Consider the following 25,076-nt stretch of genomic DNA (forward strand, 5'->3'; position numbering starts at 1 on the left):
GGATGCAAAACAATTCTCCACAGACATTAGCTAGTGCTAGCTAGGGAGTTCTTTTGGCTTGTTTTAGACAATGGTAGGAGATGATACAAGTGGTGCATTCAGAAATACTTATTTAAGTGCCGGAGCGCACTCTGGAGCAAACTGTACTGTTCGTAAATTCAGAGCACTGTCTGAATGTAGTGTTCGGTTATCCAGAGCACCGCACTCTGTCTGTGGAGATGGAGCCACAGAGCACCGAGCAGAGTGAACGTGTGATTAAATTAACTGCTTGTTAATTCATATAGAAATATGAAGCTCTGTTTCTTTGACCAACAGGGCTCTCATTTTAGTGTAGAGTGTCAGACTGAATTTACCAACACACCATGTCAGGTCACTCACTCTCCGGGGCCGCCAGTGTTACTTGAATAAGTAAACACTGACCAAAGCGACCAGACTGGCCGAACTGTATGCTCTCATACAGTGGATGGCTGATTTGACAGGATTGCTGAAGGTGGGACGGCCAACTTTGTGGTTGATTACTATGCCAATCTTTCAAAGGAGGACGACACTTCAACGGTTTCCTCCAGTTTGTTTTGCTATCGAGCTAACGTTAGCTAATGCACTAAAAAGTTAGCATTACGGAGAAATCCAACATTCCTCTTAATACCTCCCCAATTTCTGATTATGTGGACATGATAACCCTTAATACACGTGACGTTATTTATCCCTACAACAGGAAATACTTTTTCCCTAACCTGATATGAAGTGTGCGCTGCACATGTGAGCATTTTTGATGATTGCCTCCATCCAGTCCTTTCGTCTTATCTCATTTAACCATAGCTGTCTTTGTTTTTGTTGACGGGCAGTGTCAGGTGGTATGTGCTAAATTTTAAGTTTCGAGCCATGACTCCTACTATTCTGGTTCCCAATAACACAACAAGACGACATTTTAAGACTCCTATGTAGCCTACAGCCCTGTGGTGGTGAGTCGTGTTTTGCCTTCAGCTAACAAACTGACGACATTGTGACGTCTGCCCTAAAAGGGTCTATTAAATTCTGCATTAACTTTTCACATGGTCATTTTCACACAAGGTTAAGTATAGCTTTTGTAAAAACTTTATATTTTATATACTTTATTAATCTCCCTGAGGGGAAATTCAATTTTTTCACTCTTTTTGTCATTAACACACAGGTCCGAAAGACACACACATGCAGGGCTCACGTCTCACGCTTTGAGAGTGTGACACACGCATTTTAACCTTTTCACACTCTCACTCGCCACACCTGGTATTTCTCATGCATAAAAAATTATGATAACACCCACAAAGTTACATCGCTGTATAGTGGGACGTTTTGCAAGACGCTGTGGGTACCGGAGCGCTCAACAAGAGTTTGCCACGCTCCAGCCAATAAAAATAAGACACAGCTACACAACAGCCAATCAAAAAATAACATACAGCTAACCTATCAGCCAATCAGAAAATAGCATTGCTGTATCCGGGTAAGATACAGGTGATCTGACTGCAGCAAGAAGAGGGTGCACACACAAGACAGGGGATGCCTTATCACGTGTACAGTAAGTCATCTCATCATTTGATTTTGTAGCGTACTGAATGAAATTACTTGTTGCACAAAAGGAAAACAATGAGAGCTCATCTCGGGGAATATCAGCTTTGACCTAACAGTTTGACAAGACCACATGTGAACTTTAGCCAACAGAATTTTGCTAACCAGGTGGTGGCTTAATGGACAGAGTAGACGCTTCAAGTACAAGGCTTTTGCCGCAGCGGCCCAGGTTCGACTCCAACCTATGGCCCCCTGCTGCATGTCACTCCCTCTGTCTCTCCCTTTTTTCAATTAAAAGCTAAAATGCCCTAAAAAGAATATTAAAAAAGAATCCTTGATAATTTCAGCAGCTATTTTAAACACATATAGATGGTTGATGACTTATTTGTAATTTAATGCTAGTGCGGCTATCATGTTTTCATGTAATTTCACTGCGATTACAGTTCATTAGCTTCACATTAGCAAACACATCAACATCTCAGTCACTCACGGAGACTTTTCCTTCAACAAATGGCGGAAGGATTGTAATTATCACAGGTCTTTCTGGTTCGGTGAATCTGGGTGAGGACATAATAACTCTTATAGTCAGTATCAGAACTTTAGAAAGCTGTAGTTAATCACTGTAAGCACACAGACATTTTAGTTACTCATGTCAACTGCTTGCACTGTGTCAACACACGTCCACACCCATCTCTGCTCAGTTAGAAAGAGGCAGTACCATGTCTCAGCCAAGCAGCAACCTCCAGGGCTGACGAGTGAAGCCAATGCGCAAGTGCCAAAAAGTGCAGTTCATTGACTGGCCACCTGGGACTGGTTGCAAATGCCCATAGACTCCCATGTTAAAATGTCCAACTTTACAGCTGAAATAAACATGTTCACAGCCCGGTGCAAAAAACGGTTTTGGTCTCTTTGGCTCATTTCATCATTCATGACAACTGTACGGGGGGTGAATTTTCCCGTTTAAATGTTATTAAGGCTTAAAGTTCTGCATAGTTAAGGGTGCCAGCTAGCTGGAGCATTTTGGAGATTTTTTTTTGTACAAATAATGTACAAATAATATGGCTTGCTGTGCAGATAATTGTACCAACTGACCTTTCAAGACACCAGTGGTCTAGTTTTTTGGTAAGTGACATTCTATAATCATTTTATTTATATGTTAGCAGTAATTAGCATGTATCATTGTTTTTTCTGGCTTGTTAGCTTAGCTCGTTATCTCGCTATCTAGCTGCTAACTTTCATGCACCAAAGTAATACAGAAGTGTCAGAAAGTTTTCTGAGTCTTCCAGACCTCAACTTGACCTCCCGTTAACTGCCATTTCTTAATGACATTACGAAAATTAAAGTGAGTTTCCACCAACTCACTTAAAATGGCTGCCGCTTTGTCACTGTTCATGTTTTCCAACGATGGTTCTGGTATAATCATGGCCCTTTCAGAGGCTTTGTAATCCAACATGGAGCAGCAAAGTTTGTTTGGAGATCTTTAAAAACTATGACATCCAATAATGAAGATCTTCTCTGATTATTTATCCCCATATAAGCATTTAAAGGAGATGTTTTTGTCATTAGATGTTAGCTGAAGCTTACCAAGGGCAAGGGGTATCCCATAATGCATTGGGTCAAGTCTGTCAACAAATCAGAGGCGGTGTTGCTGTGTACGTAACAGCACTGATCCAAAGGATCTTTGCAGTGGAATGACATGGTATTCAGGAGGATCAGCAGAGTAATGCTGTTGGTGTAACAAGGGAAATAATGAGTAAAAATATTATGAATGTAATGAATAACATGTAGATTATCCTTTGCCCACCTAAATAGTATTGCAAGCTCATGTGACCAGGACGTGTGATGAGCAGTCCATGGATATATCCAGTATATATAATATGTAAGATATAGGGCTGTAATGGTTCACAAAATTCACAGTTGGGTTGGATATTTTCTGGTATTTTAACTTTTTAACCGACCATACTCAGTATGTCAGGGTTAACAGCTCTGTTACACAGTCCACATACATCAGTACAGGTGCCCCACAGGGGCAGTTCACTAGTTCTCTTTGCACTATACACTAATGACTGTAAGAAAAGCAAATCTGGCAACTCTCATTTTTTTTAAATTTTCAGATTACACTGCCATTCTCAGTCTTCTGCACAAGGACAAATGTCCCTCAGCCTATTTTGATGAAATAAACATTGGTTTGTGCAGTGGTGTGATGCCAACTACTTGGTTTTAACACCAGTAAAACTGAGGAGATGACTTTGGACCCCAGGTCAGTGGGGGATCATAGCCCAGTCATCATACATGATGAACAAACAAATCAGGTGTGCTTCTACCGAGTACCTCGGTTGTCCAACTGAACAGTAGCCCTAGCTGAAGGGTCCATGTTGGCAGTGTGTATTCTCGGCTACAGCAAAGGTTTTATATCTACAGAAGACTTTGAGTGTTTGGGGTGGATCAGAGGATCATGTTTTTATTTATCAGGCTGTTCTAGAGAGTGTTGTCAGGTATGGTTTGTCAGCATGGTTTGAGAGTGTGACAGCGGATACAAATTCAAACTTGCTCATCTGGTTCAGACAGCCATGAAGGTCATGGGGAGGAAGGAACACCAGTCTCCCCAGACACTACGGCAAACATTTTAGGACATCCTTAGGTGTCAGGATTCAGCATAAGACCTTAGATGAAAAGGCATAAGGTCTCAGGAAAACCTCTGTCAGATGTCACACTAAACGGCCTCAGAAAGAAAGTCATCGGACCAAAAGGCATCAGAAAAAAGACGTCAGACCAAAAGGCATCAGAAAAAAAGTCATCGGACCAAAAGGCATCAGAAAAAAAGTCGTCAGACTAAACAGCCTCGGAAAAAAAGTCATCGGACCAAAAGGCATCAGAAAAAAAGACGTCAGACCAAAAGGTAATAAATGACGTCATCAAAACACGTTATTCTGGGTCCTTTTGGCTCAACAGTGTGAATTTCATACATGTGGTAGTCTTCTAGGCTGAAAAAACTGGGGATGCAAATCTCGGCAGGTAGCCTAATAAATACACCTCTGCCGAATAATGCATCCAGTTCTGTAATTATATTTCAGGAGGTCTGTGAATCAGAGGATTTTACCAGCTCATATTCTGGATCCTTTTGGCTCAACAGTGTGAATTTCATTCATTTAATAATGATCTAAGCATAAATAACAGGGGATGCATTATTCGGCAGCAGCAATCACTTCTGTCGAAAAATGCACGCACCCCTTAACACCCTCATGAAACTTCAAATCAAAGTTTGATAGGAACACCATCATAGCTTTATCAGCACGTAGCGTACTTTGTTTGATGGGCCTTGACAATGCGAATGACTCCCTACATTAATTTTCCGCATTTAAAAACCTTGTTTTCGTAGAGCTATCTGAAATCCCATGTTTAAAAACGCAGCCACACACAAAATAGTGAAGAGTTGGCATTAAGAAATAATGAGAGATTAATCAAGCAGACTATTCAGACCAATCGAGGAAACACTACTTTACCGATTCTAATAAAACACTGATGACGCTAAACGTTAAAAAACTAGACTTCAGATGAGTGATCATCACTGATGAACCTGACAAAGAAGATTATTTTGTTTTTAAACAGTACGTTTCCTTAAAAATCAAGACGGTAGCTTTCCTTTCAGCTGTGCGCGCGCTCCCGCGAGGTGCATGCAGTTCTCGGCAGGCATGCAGATCTCAGCATAACACTGGCCATGCTCCTAGCGTAAGAAATACGCCCCCACACCATCACACCTCCTCCTCCATGCTTCACAGTGGGAACCAGGCATGTGGAATCCATCCGTTCACCTTTTCTGCATCTCACAAAGACACGGCGGTTGGAACCAAAGATCTCAAATTTGGACTCATCAGACCAAAGCACAGATTTCCACTGGTCTAATATGAAGGCCTGATTCGCGCAGTCTCCTCTTAAAAGTTGTTCTAGAGATGGGTCTGCTGCTAGAACTCTGTGTGGCATTCATCTGGTCTCTGATCTGAGCTGCTGTTAACTTGCCATTTCTGAGGCTGGTGACTCGGATGAACTTATCCTCAGAAGCAGAGGTGACTCTTGGTCTTCCTTTCCTGGGTCGGTCCTCATGTGTGCCAGTTTCCTTGTAGCGCTTGGTGGTTTTTGCGACTCCACTTGGGGACACATTTAAAGTTTTTGCAATTTTCCGGACTGACTGACCTTCATTTCTTAAAGTAATGATGGCCACTCGTTTTTCTTTAGTTAGCTGATTGGTTCTTGCCATAATATGAATTTCAACAGTTGTCCAATAGGGCTGTCGGCTGTGTATTAACCTGACTTCTGCACAACACAACTGATGGTCCCAACCCTATTGATAAAGCAAGAAATTCCACTAATTAACCCTGATAAGGCACACCTGTGAAGTGGAAACCATTTCAGGTGACTACCTCTTGAAGCTCATCGAGAGAATGCCAAGAGTGTGCAAAGCAGTAATCAGAGCAAAGGGTGGCTATTTTGAAGAAACTAGAATATAAAACATGTTTTCAGTTATTTCACCTTTTTTTGTTAAGTACATAACTCCACATGTGTTCATTCATAGGTTTTCATCTAAGGTCTGACACTGAAGCCTGACACCTGAGGATGTCCTAAAATGTATGCCGTACTGTATGAGCAGTCTGTTCTCAGACAAGCACAGAGAATACTGTCTGACTCTTCCCATCTTGTCCACGCTGAGTAAGAGCTTTTACACTCCAGCAAATGATACAGATACAGTGATACATATCCAGATTTAAACTGAACTGTTTTAAAAATGTATTTGTGCCAACGTCAGTTAAGATTACAAATAATGTCGCTTGATGCATAGGGGCTGTGTTGTGCTTTGCTTATGGTGCTCTGTTGTGTACTGGTGTTATGTGCAATACATGAATGGCTGATGTGCAACACTGTTATGTTTTTATGGTGTATGCTTCATTTCTTCTGGACTATTATTGTAAGGCAGCAATACTTGTGCAGCTCCTGAGTCCGAGACAAATTTCCCTATGGGGACAATAAAGTATATTGTATCGTATTGTATCATATCAGTATGATACAATGATGTCTTGGTGTGGTACGTTTTCGATACAGCAAAAAATAGAAATGCGCGAGAAATTTTCTTGATTTTTAACATTTTAAATGTATGAATACTAACATAATATGGACTTTTTTTATATACAAATCAGGAATTACAGTCTGGCTGAAATGAGCTTGTTAAAGCTTGGATAAAGGAAAATCAGTGATTTCTTTCTGCACACATTATACATGTTAGAAAATACTTGTTGAGTTGTGGAGTGAGTTGTTGAACTGTTTTTCATAATTTCTGTGTGAAGGATTTTTCAGGTGGGCCTTAAAGCCTGCTGGATTACGCAATGTAGTCATTCTTAACATAACCCCTTCCCTAAAATAGCCTACTACTGACATGAGGGCGCATAGTATCAGTGTTGTTTCTTTCACCCACTGTTTGTTGGCAGCAGATTCACTACGTCCCACAATCTCTCTGAGCTTTTTCAGATAAATGATGAATCTAATAAATACATGAATAAACATCTCTGTTAAATGCCACAGTCATATAAACACAAGCTATTCAGCCGTCACTAACAAACCTTTCAGTCTTTCTGGCTGAATCAGCCACCTGGCCCTCCATCAGTTTACTGCTCACTGCTGTGGGTGGGTGCTTTGTGCTAATGTTAGCTGCTATTATCAAGTGAAGGCCAGGAAGCTATAGCCATGACTGTCAGTCCCTGGTTTGAAGGGTGTGTGTGCTGTGACTGTGTGTGCTACTGGCTTAGCTGCTGACGAGAGCCTGCAGCTTCACAGCGACTTGCTCATCAGTTCAGGAGTCGTGCATGTTAGCGTGCTACTGGGTTAGCTGCTGAAGAGTCTGTAGCTGTACGGTAGCTCATTCTTTGGCTCTGTGTATTTTTTATCCACCACTCTCTCTCACCATCGCCCTCATAATTCACAGTGGAACCAAAGTGACTCCATACACCAAACCTGTAGGTTATCGGAGGACCTTAAATTTCTGGTCTGGTAATTGCGTTACTAATCATCTTTGAATTTAAAGGGATTTCCCACACACTGCCCTGTTACTTGCAAACTTTAACTTCTAATAAATACATGAATAAACATCTCTTTAACTTTATTGCAAGTGATAGGACAGTGTGCGGGAATTCCCTTTTTCTTCACCTATGAACATTTTCCTCCTACACACCTGTCTACAAGTTTTTGAAGGTGTGCATGAGCCTCTATATTCTAGTTACTAACCATCTTGCATCAAGCTAGCTTAGCGTAGCTGCCTCCCAGTGTGTCTCAGTGGATTAGAATGTTCTGGTTTGGGGGTGGGAGGGGCAGACAGCATGTTGCCTTTTCTGTGGGCTGTCTTCTTGAGGACAGTAGCACTAAGAACATTATATTAAACACAGATTAGGCCAGGGATTTTTTCTATTGAATTTTCTGCGGATTTCAATGACCAAGCAAGTTTTGCAGATATTTTGGTCAGAGGTGGAGCGGCTCTCCTTTGGATTCGCCGGAGATGGAGACGGGGTAATCGCACAGGAGCGCTGGTTAGGCTACGGCAACGGGGATAACATGCTCCGCTCCTGTCTATACACCTGACGAATGTCCACTCTCTGGAAAATAAGATGGACGAGTTTCTGCTCCTAACTCATAAAGTCATTACAACACCTGGCTGACCAGGTGACAGACGTGGAGAAAAACATCCAGACTCCCTGCTCATCATCCTAGGGGATTTTAACAGAGCAAACCTCTTTCACAAACTTTCCAGATATAAACAGCATATAAAATGCCCCACCAGGGACTCCAACACACTGTACCACTGCTTCACAGTTTTAAAGGACGCCTATCCCTCTGTCCCCCGTGCAGCTTTGGGGCTCTCTGATCACTGCCTCAGAGAGCTCTGCTCCATCTCATCCCAACCTACAGGCAGAAATCAAAAACTTTTAAGCCTGTAGTAAAGACTGTATGGAAGTGGACTGAGGAGTCAAAGCTGGAGCTACAGGCCTGCTTTGACTGCACAGATTGGAGTGTTTTTAAAGCTGAGGCCACAGACCTTGACAAACTCACTGACACTGTGATATCTTACATCAGTTTTTGTGAGGATATGTGTGTGCAGACGAAGACCTTCTGCACATATAACAAACCCGGGTTCACACCAAAACTCAGGCGAGGAGGAGGCCTACAGGAGCAAGGATTGGGCTTTGTACAAGCAGGCGAGAAACAAGCTAACAAAAGAGATCAGGGTAGTCAAGAGGGGCTACAGTGAGAAGCTAAAAAACAATTTCTCAGCCAATGACCCTGCGTCAGTTTGGAGAGGCCTGTAGGACATTACCAACTACAGGAGACCATCCCCCCACCCTACGGAAAACCTCCGATGAGCAGACAACCTGAACAGCTTCTACCGCAGGTTTGAAAAGGCCCTATCCACACCTCTCAACCACACAAAGGGATTACCTGCACCCCAGCAAACCCCCCCCCCCGCACTAAAGGTCTATGAAGAGGATGTGTGTCAGCTCTTCCAGAGACAGAGGACCAGGACGGCTCCGGGACTTGACAACGTCTCCCTCCTGCCTGAGAGTCTGCTCTGACCAGCTGGCCCCTGTCTTCACTCGGATTTTCAACTGATCGCTGGAGCTGTGTGGAGTACCCTCCTCTCTTCCACCATCATCTGCTTCAAACGCTCCACCATCATCCCAGTCCCCAAGAAGCCTTCCATCACAGGATTAGATGACTACAGGCCCGTCACCCTGACATCTGTGGCAATGAAATCCTTTGGAAGACTGGTGTTGCGCCACCTGAATGACATCACAGGCCCCCTGCTGGACCCCCTGCAGTGTGCCTACCGGGCGAACAGGTCGGCGGATGATGCAGTCAACATGGGACTGCGCTACATCCTGCACCACCTCGACTCCCCAGGAACTTATACAAGGATCCTGTTTGTGGACTTAAGCTCTGCGTTCAACACCATCATCCCTGAAATACTCCACCAGAAGCTCATCCAGCTCATGGTGCCTGCCTCCACCTGTCAGTGGATTACCAGCTTCTTGACTGACAGGAGGCAGCGTGTGAGGCTGGGGGGCATCACATCCAGCTCCCGGTCCATCAGCACTGGCGCCCCCCAGGGGTGTGTCCTCTCCCCACTGCCCTTATCCCTGTATACCAACGACTGCACCTCAGGGGACCCTTCTGTGAAACTCTGGAAGTTTGCGGACGACACCATGGTCATCTGTCTAATCCGGGATTGTGATGAGTCTGCATACAGACAGGAGGTGGAGCAGCTGGTCCTCTGGTGCGGTCAGAACCACCTGGAGCTGAACCCGCTCAAGATGGAGTGGACCTCCCACATAGACACTGTCCGGAAAAAGGCCCAGCAGAGGCTGCACTTCTTGAGACAGCTCAGGAAGCTCAACCTGCCTCAGGAACTGCCGATAATGTTCTACACAGCCATAATCCAGTCTGTTCTCTGCACATCCATCACCATCTGGTTTGGATCTGCCACCAACTGGACAGGAACAGACTGAAATGGACAATCAGGTGTGCAGAGAGGATTATTGGGACTGATCTTCCCTCCATCGAGGAACTGTACCAGTCAAGGGTCAGGAAACGGGCAGGAAACATCTCTGTAGACCCCTCACACCCTGAACACAAACTGTTTAAACTCCTCCCCTCTGGTAGGCGCTACAGAGCACTGCTCGCCAAATATACCCGTCACAAAGACCGTTTCTTCCCCCAGGCTGTCGATTAATTCCTGCCAGTCACAGAGTGGCAGGACAAACACTTGTATCCTTGTGTATTGTAGCCTATATTTTTTTATGTTTCTATGTTATTTAATGAATATTTGTATATATATGTGTATATATATATAGATATATATATAGATATCTATATATATATATATATATATATATATATATATATAGATATATATATAGATATATGTATTTTTTGTATATTTGCATATTTCTGTATAGTCCACTTCTTGTCTAATTTTGAATACTTATATCAATACTGGTACATTGAGAGCAAGTCTACCAAAGTCAAATTCCTTGTATGCACACATGTACTTCGCTAATACAGCTGATTCTGATTCTGATTCTGATAGTATATGCTTATTGACTCTTATTGTGATGGCCCACCAGTAAAATGGACCTGCATTTGTATAGCGCCTTTCTAGTCATCTAGTGACCACTCAAAGTGCTTTTTTACACTACGAGTCACATTCACCCATTCACACACACATTCATACACTGGTGGCCGAGGCTACCATACAAGGTGCCACCTGCTACTCAGTTTTAACACACTCACACACCGATGGAACAGCCATCGGGAGCAATTTGGGGTTCAGTATCTTGCTCAAGGATACTTCGACATGCAGCCTGGAGGAGCCCGGGATCAAACCACTGATCTTTCGATTGGTGGACGACCCGCTCTACCTCTGAGGCACAGCCGCCAGTAGTTGGAGACATGAAATGCAATACTTTTTAATGTATGCAATGTTCATTCATTGTGGAAATTAAGAAGAAGCATGTTTGTCGTTTCTAATTAGACTTGCACCGATTACAATTTTTTGGGCCGATCCCGATTTCTGATTTGGAGAGTGTTTGGACGGCCGATCCCGATTTTGGCCGATTACAATTTAATTTTTTTCAAACCACTTTACAGCACACAAGATATTGCAATATTTTCTATCTTTCCTTTATTAGAACATTTTAACCAAGATACAACCAGCTTTTCAGTAATCATCTCAAACAAACAAACAAAAAGGATTAAACAGGATTAAAATAAGTAAGTAAAAAGGCATACATAAATAAAAACATAGATAAATAAAATAATAATTTTTGGTGTATAGCATTTGTGATCTTGAATAGACAAAAATTCCATAGGCTTACTGTCGACATGATGTAGGTCGCCTGTACGAAAGCCCTTAGCACTGAGGACGCGCCCGCCAGTAAGCGCACGGACACGCGTATCTTCGGCACACAGACACGCACCTCGTCAGTCACAAGTGGCACCGTACAGCAGTGAGAGCTCCGCAGTTAAACCTAACACGGATAATTAACAACTTTCTCCTTCTCTCTTTTAATGTGTGTCCGTGAATGATTAAGGTGAGAAGCCATATTTGTAAGAATTGAGTGTAACCTAAAGCTATTTTTCCTTTTGTTTATTTCAGAACCACACACGTAGCCTACACACTTATTGTGAACCTCCTGCATTGAAAGTTAAAGTATCCTCTCGAACCTGATTCTCTGGCTGGAATCATTTAGTTGTCCTACCCAAACCAGTGTGTCCCTGAGGTCCCCTTCTTCACATCGGCCAAGCCGTGAGTTGCACATGTGAGTGTGTGCGCTGCTGATGTTATACGATGTAAATCATGCAGCGCGCCGGGAATTTGCGGGCGTTTTAAGTCAGCATATTTTAGACTGACCAGCTGGTCGCTGATCATGGCCGATCACGTGAAAATCGGCCCAATTTTGAGCACTGCCAATTAATCGGTGCAAGTTTAATTCTAATAGTTCCTTTTAAAGCCAATATCGGCAGATACCGATGACGTGCTGATATTAACGTGCATCCCTAGGTTAAGCTGTATATTTTAATTTCCAAATGTAATCGGTAGTTCAACATTTTGTTAAGTTTGTAATGCATACGAACCAAAAGCCAACCAAACAGTTCAGTAGGAATACATGTATTGTTACACCCCTGATAACGTGATAGTTTTTATTCCATTTTACACATTTTATTTGACTTCTTGACATGGAAATAGGCAGAAATGTTACAATCTAATACAATGTAAAACAATATATAGACATATACACATACACATACTCTACACAATCATCCAGTGTACCCCCTGGAAGTGCAGGGAGTGTGATACTGCCCTCTGTGTCATTGAAGACTAGGGCCTCTAGTTTCGCAGACCAGGCGAGACGGAGGCGCAGCGCACCTGCGCTTTGCCAACTGGGTGTGGCCAGGCGGATTTTGTAAGTTTGGCACACCGTGCGCACTGGCGCAACTACTCCTCTTTCCCACCTCCGTCCCTCCTACCTGCGCAAGCCGGAAAGAGGGAGGAGAGAAGGCGTGGAGTGAGTTTTACACAGCCCATTCACATCACACCAATCAAATGAGCCCCTCTCCTCACCCATAAATAAGGACCGTAATGAGAGTTTACTCAATTCGCCATGGCAGAAGAGAGCAGCAGTGTCAGACGGCCAAACTTCTCCCAGGAGGAAACTGATGTTTTGGTCCGGGAGGTCCAAGCTCACAGTGTCCAAATTTACAGAACTGCGAGCATTACAGGCTGATGATGCAAAGGTAGCCTGGGAGGAGGTCACCACAATTGTTAATCAATGTTGCGTTTCTCTCGTGCGCTCTCTCTTTCTCTCGCAGTCTCACTCTGTTTCTTTTCTTTTGACTTTCCTAAGATGACAGATGCTGAATATATACTCCCTATCTGATGCTGTGGCTGTTTGTGGTTGGCTGAGAGGGATGTGAACTTATTAGTTTGCAGCTGTGTTAATCAAATCAGGTTGGGTTTCCATTACACGTGCCAAACATGCCAAACGGTGCCAATCCGATCTGACATCACATGTGACAGGACAGTCGATATAGAGATACATTTATGTGTTGATTGCAGATAGTTGCATTGAATAGTGGTTTTTGTGGGTATTTACTGTGTCGTTAATGTGCCTGACATTCTGGAGACCTGCCTGTGAGGTTTTGGTGACGTGTGCGCACTGTCCGCCTGTCAGCCAAACTGCCACTACACCGGCTATGCTCCGCCTGCGCTGACAGTAGACCTGGTTTCAGCTGGCGAGCTTTTAGCGCACCTTCGGCGAAGCCTTTTGGCATGAAACTGTCACTGCGCCAAGCTGGATCTGTCGACACCTCCCCCTGCTGCGCCGCCACACCCATCTCAGCGCACCTCAGTCTACCAAATTACCAAACTGCTCAAAACTAGCTCCGCGCGGGGTTTGCCACCCTGCGTCACCCTGCGCCGCGCCTAGATCTGCTTCCAGTAATGGCTGCAAAATTCAATTTCTGTCTTTGTTTGTCCTTTGTATTTACAGTCATGTCACTATAAATACATTAAGGTGACATCACTGCAGCATACATATTCTAATACCCCGGTTTTTCCTGAAAAAAAAGATGTGTATAACATGATTGTGCTGAGATTTTACATGCAAGCAAAAATAGGGAAAAGAAAAGGCTTTGATGTCCAAGGGTGAACGGCAGCCTCATTCAATTTCTGTCTTTGTTTGTCCTTTGTATTTACAGTCATGTCACTATAATTACATTAAGGTGACATCACTGCAGCATACATATTCTAATATCCCAGTTTTTCCTGAAAACAAGATGTGTATAACATGATTGTGCTGAGATTTTACATGCAAGCAAAAATAGGGAAAACAAAAGGCTTTGATGTCCAAGGGTGAACGGCAGCCTCATTAGCTAATGCTGTATTCCCTTGTGTTTTCTAGGTGATGAGAGAGGTGTGTGTTAATGGGGGTGGAGACATGGATGGAGCTGGAGCTGGATCACCAGTGCACAAACCCGAGCTGGAAAAGGTAAACACACTTATACACTGATAGGTGTTGTTATCTTATGCTGCACTTTACCATGAATTATTATTTCTGTTATAGTATTTGGTTCTCGCAGCTGGTTCCATTATTAAGTCTTACTCCAGGTTGGCTGGATTTGATTTGATTTGATTTGATTTCACTTTATTGTCAGAATAAAATTCTGAAATGTGTCTTGCGAGACATAAACTGTTTCACATGAATACACATAAATACAAAAATACAAAACAACATTTAACCAGACAACAAAATCATACAACAAATGCTCGAAATCACAACAGACATTATGAAAAGTGGATGCAGTGCAACATATTACTCCTGTTAACTGTTACATTCAATGTTTGACCCAGGCTACCTAAAAACCATACTCTGAAGATTGACAGACTCAGGATCACTTACATGCACATTTTGCTTTCTGTTTCCACAAGGGTCCGTAAGGGTGTGGGTGACATAACTTGCTTATGTAAAAATGCCTGCAAGGATCCATGTGGATGTCTTCATGTCTCTCCACCCTGTTGTCCACATCTAAATTCTGGTGTATATCTAGCCCCTAACACACTATTATAAATTGACCATTTTTGCAGATTAACAAGACCAACAGAGTGTTGAGTTCTTTACTATTCACAGAATTTGCCACATTAGTCTCAGATCTAAATAGTTCTGAATGAAGACCTTTAGTATTTGGAGCAATACGTTGAGCAAAACTAAGATGGTGTTGCTGTTTTTGCCTGCTCAACCAAGAAAAAAGGATTACACATCTGAAATGAATCTTTGAGTGTTAGTCATTTATGACTTTACCTTGGCCAGACACACTGTGTTTTCGGGTTGTCCATTAGTCCGTAATTACTTCCATCAAGCGCTCCCATTCTTTTGAACAGGATATCCCAAGAACATTACAAGGAAATCTTTTCAAATTTGGCACAAATGTTCACTTGAAGGAGGACTCGAGGATTATCTAAATAGATTTTGGTGGTCAAAGGTCAAGGTCACTGTGACCTTGCAGCAGTCTAATTCTCGTGAATGCAATACCACAAGAATACCCTGAGGGAATTTCTTCAAATTTGGCACAAACATTCACTTTGGGTCAAGGATAAATTGATAAGAATTTGGTGGTCAAAGGTCAATGTAACTGTGACCTTCGTTCTTCCTCATTTTTCAAGAACACTGTATCTCAAGAAGACCTTCAGGGAATTTCCTCTAATTTGGCACAAATGTCCTCACAAAGGAACTGATTAGACTTTGGTGGGCGAAGGTCAAAGGTCAAGGTCACTGTGACCTCACAAAACATGTTTTTAGACACAACTTAGGAATTCATATGAAAGGTGGCTTTTGGCATCAGGCATCTGACACCAAAATCACTGACAAAGCGGCGGTATTTGATGACTTTGGAATGAGAATGGACTGGCTTTCCTCACATAATTGAACACAATCATACAGCTAGTAAAAGCAGTTAAAGTCTAATAAGACTTTATTCTGTTTAGCACAGGGGGGCAAGTGTAGAGAGCTGAAGGGAAAACACAGTGTTATTGGTTTTCATTGGGAAAAGCGGGTAACATAATACTGCAGTCATACTGTACCATATGTATGTGTCTGATTATAAGCATGTGTGTTAATTGGTGGACAATAAGCAACATCATAGGCTGTTTAATGCAAACTGCTCACAGCCTAATTATTTATCTACAACATGTTCCAGACATTCTTAAGGATTTAGAAGTTTTACAGAGTTTGCTATATATTACACCGAAGAGGTGAAAATCAGTTTTAAAGGCATTCAAGGGCCTCATGCAGCAACATTCTCTAAATTTCTCTTATATTTTCTCTTATTTTTTGGGTTAAGAGAAAAAATAAGAGAAGTCAACTCCGGATGCACCAAACGCTCTTACCATCCAAATCTGCTCTTACCCAGGTGTGCTGAATGATGAATCCCACTTGATCGTAAATTGGAGGCGCGTGGCCGATTGTTTGCAATTATGTGACACCCACTAAACACCATGTAAGGGCAGGTGATGTGCCGTGTTCAAAGACCTAACTCTGGCACAACAGTTGGAGAAATGCCACCGAAAAAGGGAAGTAGAAAGAAGAAGAACTTTAGCAACAACGAAATTGAGGTACTATTAAATGAAATTAAATACAGGAAATATGATTTTCCAGAGCGTCAGTACTAGTGTTACAGGCACATCAAAAACACAGCAGTGGAAAAATATATGCGATGCTGTTAATGCTGTGTCAGCAGAGGGACGCACACTTGCAGAAATTAAAAGAAAAATGTTTGATATGAAAATGGAGGTAAAAAATTGCATTGCTCAAGCCAAGCACAGCATGATGACTACTGGGGTAGTACAAGAAGTGGTGAAGATCTCAGCAACAGACCAAAGAATTCAGGAAATAATTGGAGAAGTGGCACTGACAGGTAAGTGACTTTAATTTACAATTCTACAATTTCATTTAGGAGACATTTTCATCCAAAGTCACATTTATATTTGTTTGACAGAAACAAAAATGCAAGGGATAACACTCATTTTTATTGTGTCTAAAGAATGAAAAAAAAACATGTTTGTCGTCCAAAGGTGTTCAGTCAGACGCTCCACTTGACAGTGATGAGGTAGTGGTCTTGTCTGAGGCACCCAGCGGCAGCTGATGAGGAGGATCCGCAGCCGGGTACATCTGGGACTCAAGCCCCCACCAGCCAGGAAACCACACAATCGAGTGTATACAGTTTCTCCCGGACGCAAGTTGTGTCTGCCGCTGTCAGATGCTGCAAAACCAACATCAGATACTTTCAACACTGCAAGTTATATATACAACACTGACCTCGGTGCAAGAAAATATAAATGAAAACCGTGAAAGGATGAACGAAACACTCAAAAGAAATTCTAAATAAAACAATATGACACTGCGACTGGCTTGTGTAAAATTCCTCTAATTTGTTATTCACTACCATCTTAAGTTGAAGTTTACAAAGTTTTCAAAGGGCTTAACATGCTTACAGGTATCGAAAACAAAATGATAACTTACCTCATAAGCAGTCAATTAATTGCTGCCGAACGATGATGCCACCTCCATCAGGTGCGTCAACAGGGTCATCCGGGATTTCCTCCACAGAAGGCATCTGCTCTGGCAGTTGTATGCCACATCTCATCGCCACATTATACAGGACACAGCAGGCCATAGTCATCAAACATGTTTTCTCTGGAGTGTAGAGAAGCTTTCCACCTGCCGAATCCAGGCACATCCACCTGGCGTTCAGCACTCCAATTGTGCGCTCCACCATGGAGCAGGTGCGTGTGTGCCGGTGATTGTAAGAGCGCTCCTGCCCTTGACTGGGTTCAATTAACCAATAGGATTTTTTAATTAAATAATAAATCATTAAAAGTCATTTAAAGCATATAATAATCTACATTATATTATATAATCTGTTTTCTTATGTTCCTGAAATAAAAAACATGTTTCCGTGCATTCGACAAGCAATTCGTGAGCTGTGTAAACAGGATGATTTTCTATTATCTGGGTAAGAGTGCTCTCAGCCACTCGTAAATTTTGTTCTTACCTAAGAGAAGAGCAAAAATAAGAAAACATTGGTGAATCCCAAAAGTCAATGGGTACCAACAAAATAAGAGAAGATCAAGGATATGAACAAAAATGAGAGAAAATCCGTTCGTAAATCGTTTCTTGCATGAGGCCCAGTGTCTGGAAGATTACAGAACCCAACACCAAAATTGATTTTTTTCATAACATGATCACTGTGTAGTTTAAAGGAAAGTTCGGGGGTGATCCACACACCAAGATATTTAATTGTTCTACTTTGTGAAGAGATTGACCATCTTTCAAAACCAAAGAATTTGAAGTTGAGGTTATATCTCACACCTAGAAGCACTGAATAAGTTTTTGTTTTATTGAGAAGTAGTTTGTTAGCTGACAACCAAGTTTGTAGGATATCAAAATTAGATTGTAGGGACTCTTAAATATGTGATAAAGAGGCTTTTGATATGTATATAATGGTACTACCTGCATACAGTTGTGCACAGCAATTGGAAAAGATGAGTGGGAGTTCATAAATGAAAAAAGAGAAAAGAAGTGGTCCTAGAGTAGAGCCTTGAGGCACACCTCCGTGAATTAAACCACAGCAATGCATGTTGAGGAAGACCAGTAGCATGAAGTTTGTCCAAACCATAATAGTGATCAACCAGATGAAAAACTGTGATGAGACAAGCAAATATTGCTCCTGTGAGATGACCGCAATTGGATGCAGAGAAAACATAATTAGTGAATTTATGCATAGCAGTAGTTGTGCAAAAGTTAGATCTGCAACCAAACTGATATTGAGAAAGGATATTGTTATTATTATTATTAAGGTACTCTAATAATTGATTATAAATCTTTTTTTTTTCAAACACTTGAATTGAAATAGTATTAGACAGCTGTGTTTCTTTTTTCAGGAAAGTACTGTTTTGTTTACTTTGTACCTGTTTTATATTCATTGTTCTTCCTGTTTATGGTCTTCCCAACTGCCAGAAGGCTTCATGTGACAGACCAAGCTCAGATGGTGAAGCATCTCATGAAAATGGACACAGCGACTACAAGGACCAAGGTGAGAGTCCACATGAAATGTCCCCAAGGACTTTCCTGGGAAAAAACTCAACTCAACTCAACTCAACTTTATTTATATAGCACTTTACACACAACACCGTTGATCCAAAGTGCTCAACATCATACACAGAGGAAGACAAAGAGCTAAAGAAGAGAACAAACAAGAGAAAAAGAATAGTACCATCAAAGATAATAGTACAATTAGAGTAAGGTGCAATAAAATCCTGATAAGGAAGCACAATAAAGGCAAAGACTTCAGGTTAAAAAAACTTGGGGTGGTTGGCTTAGGCACAATCAAAGGCGGCGGAATACAGGTAAGTTTTTAAATGACTCTTAAAAATCTCAGGTGAGGGAGAACTGGATGGGAGGAGGGAGAGAATTCCACAATTTTGGGGCAGCGATAGAGAAACTCCTGTCCCCATGACACTTAGTCCTAGATCTCGGGACTGATAAAAACCTTTGATCAGAGGATCTTAGCTCTCTGGCTGTGTGATATGGGGACAGGAGTTAAGTAGGAGGGGGCGAGACCATTGATCGCCTTATATACAAGCATCAGAATTTTAAAATCAATCCTGTAGCTAACAGGTAGCCAATGTAGTGAGGCAAAAATGAGGGAGATGTGCTCCCTCGTCCTTGACCTTGTCAAAACTCTGGCTGCTGCATTCTGGACAAGTTGAAGACGGGATAAGGAGGACTGATTGATACCAAAGTATAGTGAGTTACAGTAGTCAAGGCTGTGGATATGAAGGCATGGATGACTTTCTCCAGGTCAGAAATACAGAGAAATGATCTGAGTTTGCATATGCTGCATGAAACTGATTTGTTTGTCAAATTTTAATGCCACATCGAAAATGACTCAGAGGGAGCTAACAGGCTGAGGTGAGAAGGGATAGTGTTGGTCAGATACTGTGGTACAAATAAAATAACTTCTGTTTTATTGTCAATGAGCTGGAGAAAGTTTGCTGCCATTCAGGATTTGATATCATGAAGACAGTTATTGAGGTTGGTTAGTTTATTATAGTTGTTTGGCTCTAGGGGGAGGTAGAACTGAGTATCGTCCGCATAATAGTGGAAAGAAATGTTGTGCTTTTGGATAATGTGGCCTAGTGGGAGCAAATAGATGGAAAAGGGGATTGGACCAAGTATGGAACCTTGGGGAACACCACAGGAGATGGGGGCTGAGGAGGAGGATGTTTTGCCAATGGAGATACTGAAGGATCTGTTGGATAAGTATAAGGAAAACCAGTTCAAGGTGGGACCAGAGACCCCTGCCCATTCGTTTAACCTGTGGATGAGAGTGAGCTGATCTACTGTGTCAAAAGCTGCAGTCAGATCTAGGAGTAAGAGGATGGAGCAGTTTCCGGAGTCAGCAGCCAGAAGGAGGTCATTGGTTATTCTGAGTAATGCAGTTTCTGTACTGTGAAGAGCTCTGATACCTGATTGGAATTTTTCAAAGATACAGATTTGATCCAGGTGTGACAACAGTTGGTTGAAAACTACTTTTTCGAGAATTTTGGAAAGAACTGGGAGTTTGGAAATTGGTGTGTAGTTGTGGAGGACTGAGGGATCTAGATTCTTTTTTGTTTTGTTTTTTTGTGGCTGGACTACTGCATGTTTGAAAGATTTCGGAACATGGCTGGTTTCCAGAGAGCTATTGATAATTGAGAGAATACTGGGACCGATGGTGTTAATTACTTCTTTGAAGAGTTTGGTTGGTATAATATCAAGAGAGCAGGTGGAGGTTTTCATAGTGGAAATAGTATGATGAAGCTCTGGTAAAGTGATGGAGTAGAAGGAATTAAAACTGACAATGTTTTCAGTGGAGACGGATAGCCTATTAGCAGGTGGAGAAATACTAGCTCTGATGTTTATTACTTTGTCTCTAAAGAAATTTAGAAAATCCTCACATTTAGAGACAGATGCTTCAAGACATGGAGTGGGGGTGGAGGAGGTGACAGTTTAACACACTATAAGGTATCCTGGGGTTATGACAGTTCTTGTTAATAAGATCAGAGAAATATTGAGCCCTGGCATTTTTGACTACTAGCTGGTATTTCTTCAACAGATCCTTCAAAATTTGAAATGAGACCTCCGGTTTGTCATGCTTCTACCTCCGCTCTGCCCCTCTGCAAGCTCTCCTTCTTTGCTGTGAACGTCGTTTTTTAGTTTTAACTGGTGCTACAGAATCAAGGACAGCTGAAACTGTGTTATTGAATTGTGAGACAAGTTTCCCAGTGCTCACGTGGGACGATGAAGTCTCAATATTGTTTATGCTAGGAGCCTCTTTATAGGCTTCTGCAAATCTAGTGCCAGTGGAGGAATTTATAATGCGAGAGTAGAAGAGAGCAGGGCGGATAGGAGAAACATGCAGCAAATACAAACAAAAAATTATGGCTTTGTGATCATATAGGTGAAAGTCTTCTATCACAGGATTGGGGATGGAGAGACGAGTGGAGATAACTAAATCTAGTGTATGGCCTTTAAAATGGGTTGGGCCATTCACAGATTTTTGGAGCCCAAAGGATTCCAGTAAATTTATGAAATCACTGGTCATGGCTTCAGATGGTCAGCAAATATGAATATTGAAATTGCCAGTAATGAGGATGTTGTCATATTTTGGAGCAATGCTGGAGAGGAGATCAGAAAATTCACTGATAAAATTAATGTTAGGCTTTGGGGGTCTGTATACTAGTAGGCAGAAGACCGGTGAAGAGCCAACTATCACAAAAGACAGAGATTTAAAAGAGGAAAAAGGTCAGATAGGGATATTTGAACATTTAAGGGTATTTTTGTGAATTACAGCCACCCCTCCGCCATGTGAATATAACCTGGGTTGATGAAAATGAGAGTAGCCTGAAGGAGTGGCTTCTATGAGGGGGGAAAGATTATCAGGGGTTAGCCATGACTCAGTAGCCCTTTTTAAACAGGAATTGTGCAAATTTGCAGGAAAGCCCAATCGGTCTTCTTTCAGCATTGGCAGTATAAAAACAAAATCAGGGAGTGCAGCGAAATGCTGCCTGCCTACTTTTTTTTTTCAAATATTTTTTATTGAGAAGCAATAAGCAAGTCCAGAACAGATACTACAAATTGTGCAAAACAAGGCTTCCTTGAGTTTTTCATATGTGAATATGACAAAATAACAATAAGAACATTAAGAACATTATTACAGGACGGAGAGAGGAAAAACAAAAAAAAGCCAAAAAAATTAAAGGAGCGATAATGTAGGGACAAAAGATAAAACTTAATAAAAAATAAAAATAAAAATAAACCACAAGCAGACAAAACACAGGCCTAAATAGCAAATAATAACAACAACAAAAATAAAAGTAAAAATAATAAAACAAACAAACCCACCTGCCCTCCCGACTCTGAGGTATGCTACCTAGTAGTGTTAAATGTTACGGCTGTTTAAGTGACAAATAGTTTACTTTCCTTTTAAAAAGGTGATCATAGGTCCCCAAATCTTCTTATATTCCTCCAATCTGTCTGTTAATACACATCTGATTTTCTCTAGGTGAAATGTATCTGTTAGTATTGTTATCCAGTGGCTGAAAGATGGGAGTTCCTTCCCTTTCCAATGCTGCAGAATCCGTTTCTTAGCACAGAGAAGACCATAAGACAGTAAGCGGTATTGGGCTTTTGAGAGGTTTTTTGAAGTTTCTGAAATGCCAAATAAGATGATAACAGGGTCAGGCTCCATTTGCACTTTCAAAATTTTTGTAAAAAAAAGAAAAAAATCTCCAACCAAAATCCCTGTAACCTTGGACACAAAACAAAACTGTGCAGTAAGTCTGCTTCTGCATAGTTGCATTTATCACAGATAGATGACAGATCTTGGTAGATTTTGCTAAGTTTCACCTTTGAACAATGTAGTCTGTGAGTAATTTTAAACTGTATTAAATGGTGTCTTGCATTAAGAGAACACTGGTTTACAAATTGCAGTGCCCTTTCCCAGACCTCCCTCGTTATCTCCAACCCCAGCTCCTCCTCCCACCTCATTTTAAATGGCCCTGTATCAACTTGATCGTGATCTTGCCATATACCGTATAAAAATGAAATGACATGCTTATCTAATATACTCTTACTAAAACAAAGCTCTAGCTTATCTGGCTCAGCATTTTCAAAGTTGTGGAGATGTGTTTTAACGAAATGTTGGAACTGAAGATACCTAAAGAAATTCGTCTTTGGAATTTTATAATTCTCCTGGAGCTGCTGAAACGATGCAAAAATGCCCTGAAAGTAAAGATCCCCCACCCTACACAGTCCCATTTCCCTCTACCGGTCAAAACCTCCATCTGAAGCTTGTGTTGTTTGGACATCTGTCGCCAAATTAGGATGGTATTGTGTATAACTGGGTTGTCATTATAAAGTGATTTTTTGAGATGGATGGGAGACATCGCTACAGCCCCAAGTGAGTAAGGTAGACAATCTTCACATTCTATATACAACCAGTTGTCAGAAAGGATTGTCTCGTCCAGCCAGTAAGCGATGCAACAAATATTAACGGCCCAGTAGTAGCGAGTGAAGTCTGGTAAGGCCAGTCCTCTTATTTCTTTCCGTTTGCATAGGTGACCTTTTTTAATTCTATGAGATTTATTGTTCCAAATAAAAGGATGAATTATAGAATACAATTTTTTGAAGAAGTTTTTCTTAAGATATATGGGCATGTTTTGAAAAAGATACAGTAATTGGGGCAGAAAGACCATCTTGACTGCGCTTACCCTAACTATCATTGAAATTGGCAGTGTTTTCCAAAATTCTATCTTTGCCTTAAGTTTTTCAAGCAAAACTGTGTAATTAGCCTCAAATAGTAAATGATATTTCTTTGTTATCCGAATTCCTAAATATGTGAACTCCTCAGGAGCTAGTTTAAATGGGATCTGTGCTAGGATATTTGGGTCTTTGCAAATTATTGACATAAGTTAGCTTTTATTCCAGTTGACTCTTTAACCCAAGAAGGAACTGAATAATTCAATTGTGTCTAGCAGAGCGAGGATTGCTGATTTCGGCTGCGTTATATATAATAAAATGTCATCCGTGTAAAGTGAAATTTTATTTGACGGAAATTCAGTGTTGTAACCATGAATTCCTGAACGTGTTCTAATTGTTTCAGCCAGGGGTTCCAGGGCCAACGCAAACAATAGTGGGCTGAGTGGGCACCCCTGCCGAGTGCCTCTATATAGTTTAAAGGTATCTGTAATATTTTGGTTGGTGAGGATTCTTGCATTAGGGTTGGAATACAGTAGTTTAATCCAAGAAATAAATCTAACTCCAAAACCAAATTTTTCTAGCATGGCAAATAAGTAGGGCCACTCTACACAACTACCTACCGCTTTTTGCGGATGACGTGGTCCTCCTAGCTCCATCGAACAGTGACCTCCAGCTCTCGCTGGGGCGGTTCGCAGCCGAGTGTGAAGTGGCTGGGATGAGAATCAGCACCTCCAAGTCTGAGGCCATGGTCCTCAGCCGGAAACGGGTGGATTGCCCACTCCAGGTCAGGGGGGAGGCCCTTCCTCAGGTGGAGGAGTTTAAGTATCTCGGGATCTTGTTCACGAGTGAGGGTAGGATGGAGCAGGAGATTGACAGGCGGATTGGGGTGGCGTCAGCAGTGATGCAGGCGCTTAACCGGTCCGTTGTGGTGAAGAGGGAACTTAGCCAGAAAGCGAAGCTCTCAATTTACCAGTTGATCTACGTTCCAAACCTCACCTATGGTCACGAGCTCTGGGTAGTGACCGAAAGAATGAGATCGCGAGTACAAGCAGCCGAAATGAGTTTCCTCCGCAGGGTGGCTGGGCTCAGCCTTAGGGATAGGGTGAGGACCTCAGACATCTGGGAGGGACTCGGAGTAGAGCCGCTGCTCCTCCACATCGAGAGGAGCCAGTTGAGGCGGTTCGGGCATCTGGTAAGGATGCCTTCCGGACGCCTCCCTTGGGAGGTGTTTCGGGCATGTCCAACCGGGAGGAGACCTCGGGGCCGCCCCAGAACACGCTGGAGGGACTACATCACCCGGCTGGCCTGGGAACGCCTCGGGGTTCCTGCAGAAGTGGCTGGGGAGAGAACTGTCTGGGCCTCTTTGCTGAGGCTGCTGCCCCCGCGACCTGGACCCGGATAAGCGGAGGATGACGAGTATGAGCACTCTACACAATCAAAAGCCTTCTCAGCATCCAAACTCAAAATGAGCAAATCCTCCTCCTTAGAAAGCTTGGGAGAGTAAATGATATTTAGAAGATGTATGAAATTGTGAAGCTGTCTGTTTGGGATGAACCCAGTCTGATCTGGATGTATCAATTTCGCTACATTAGGACCTAGTCTTTTTGCTAAGGATTTAGCTAATATCTTGTTTAATAA

The 25,076-nt window shown here is 42.1% G+C and overlaps 1 protein-coding gene across 6 annotated transcripts in view; it reads left to right on the top strand.

Annotated features, from left to right (window-relative positions):
- afap1 (actin filament associated protein 1) overlaps nt 1-25,076 on the top strand; it is a 350,733-nt gene that overhangs the window by 250,758 nt on the left and 74,899 nt on the right. For all 6 annotated transcript variants that reach the window (XM_078164813.1, XM_078164812.1, XM_033609884.2 and 3 more), the window contains exons 7-8: nt 14,043-14,129; nt 18,654-18,729. In XM_078164813.1, coding sequence (XP_078020939.1) covers nt 14,043-14,129; nt 18,654-18,729 — 163 coding nt within the window. The remainder of the gene's footprint in view (nt 1-14,042; nt 14,130-18,653; nt 18,730-25,076) is intronic.

This window comes from Epinephelus lanceolatus, chromosome 22 (assembly GCF_041903045.1).
Source record: "Epinephelus lanceolatus isolate andai-2023 chromosome 22, ASM4190304v1, whole genome shotgun sequence".
In the NCBI taxonomy this organism is placed as follows: Eukaryota; Metazoa; Chordata; class Actinopteri; order Perciformes; family Serranidae; genus Epinephelus; species Epinephelus lanceolatus.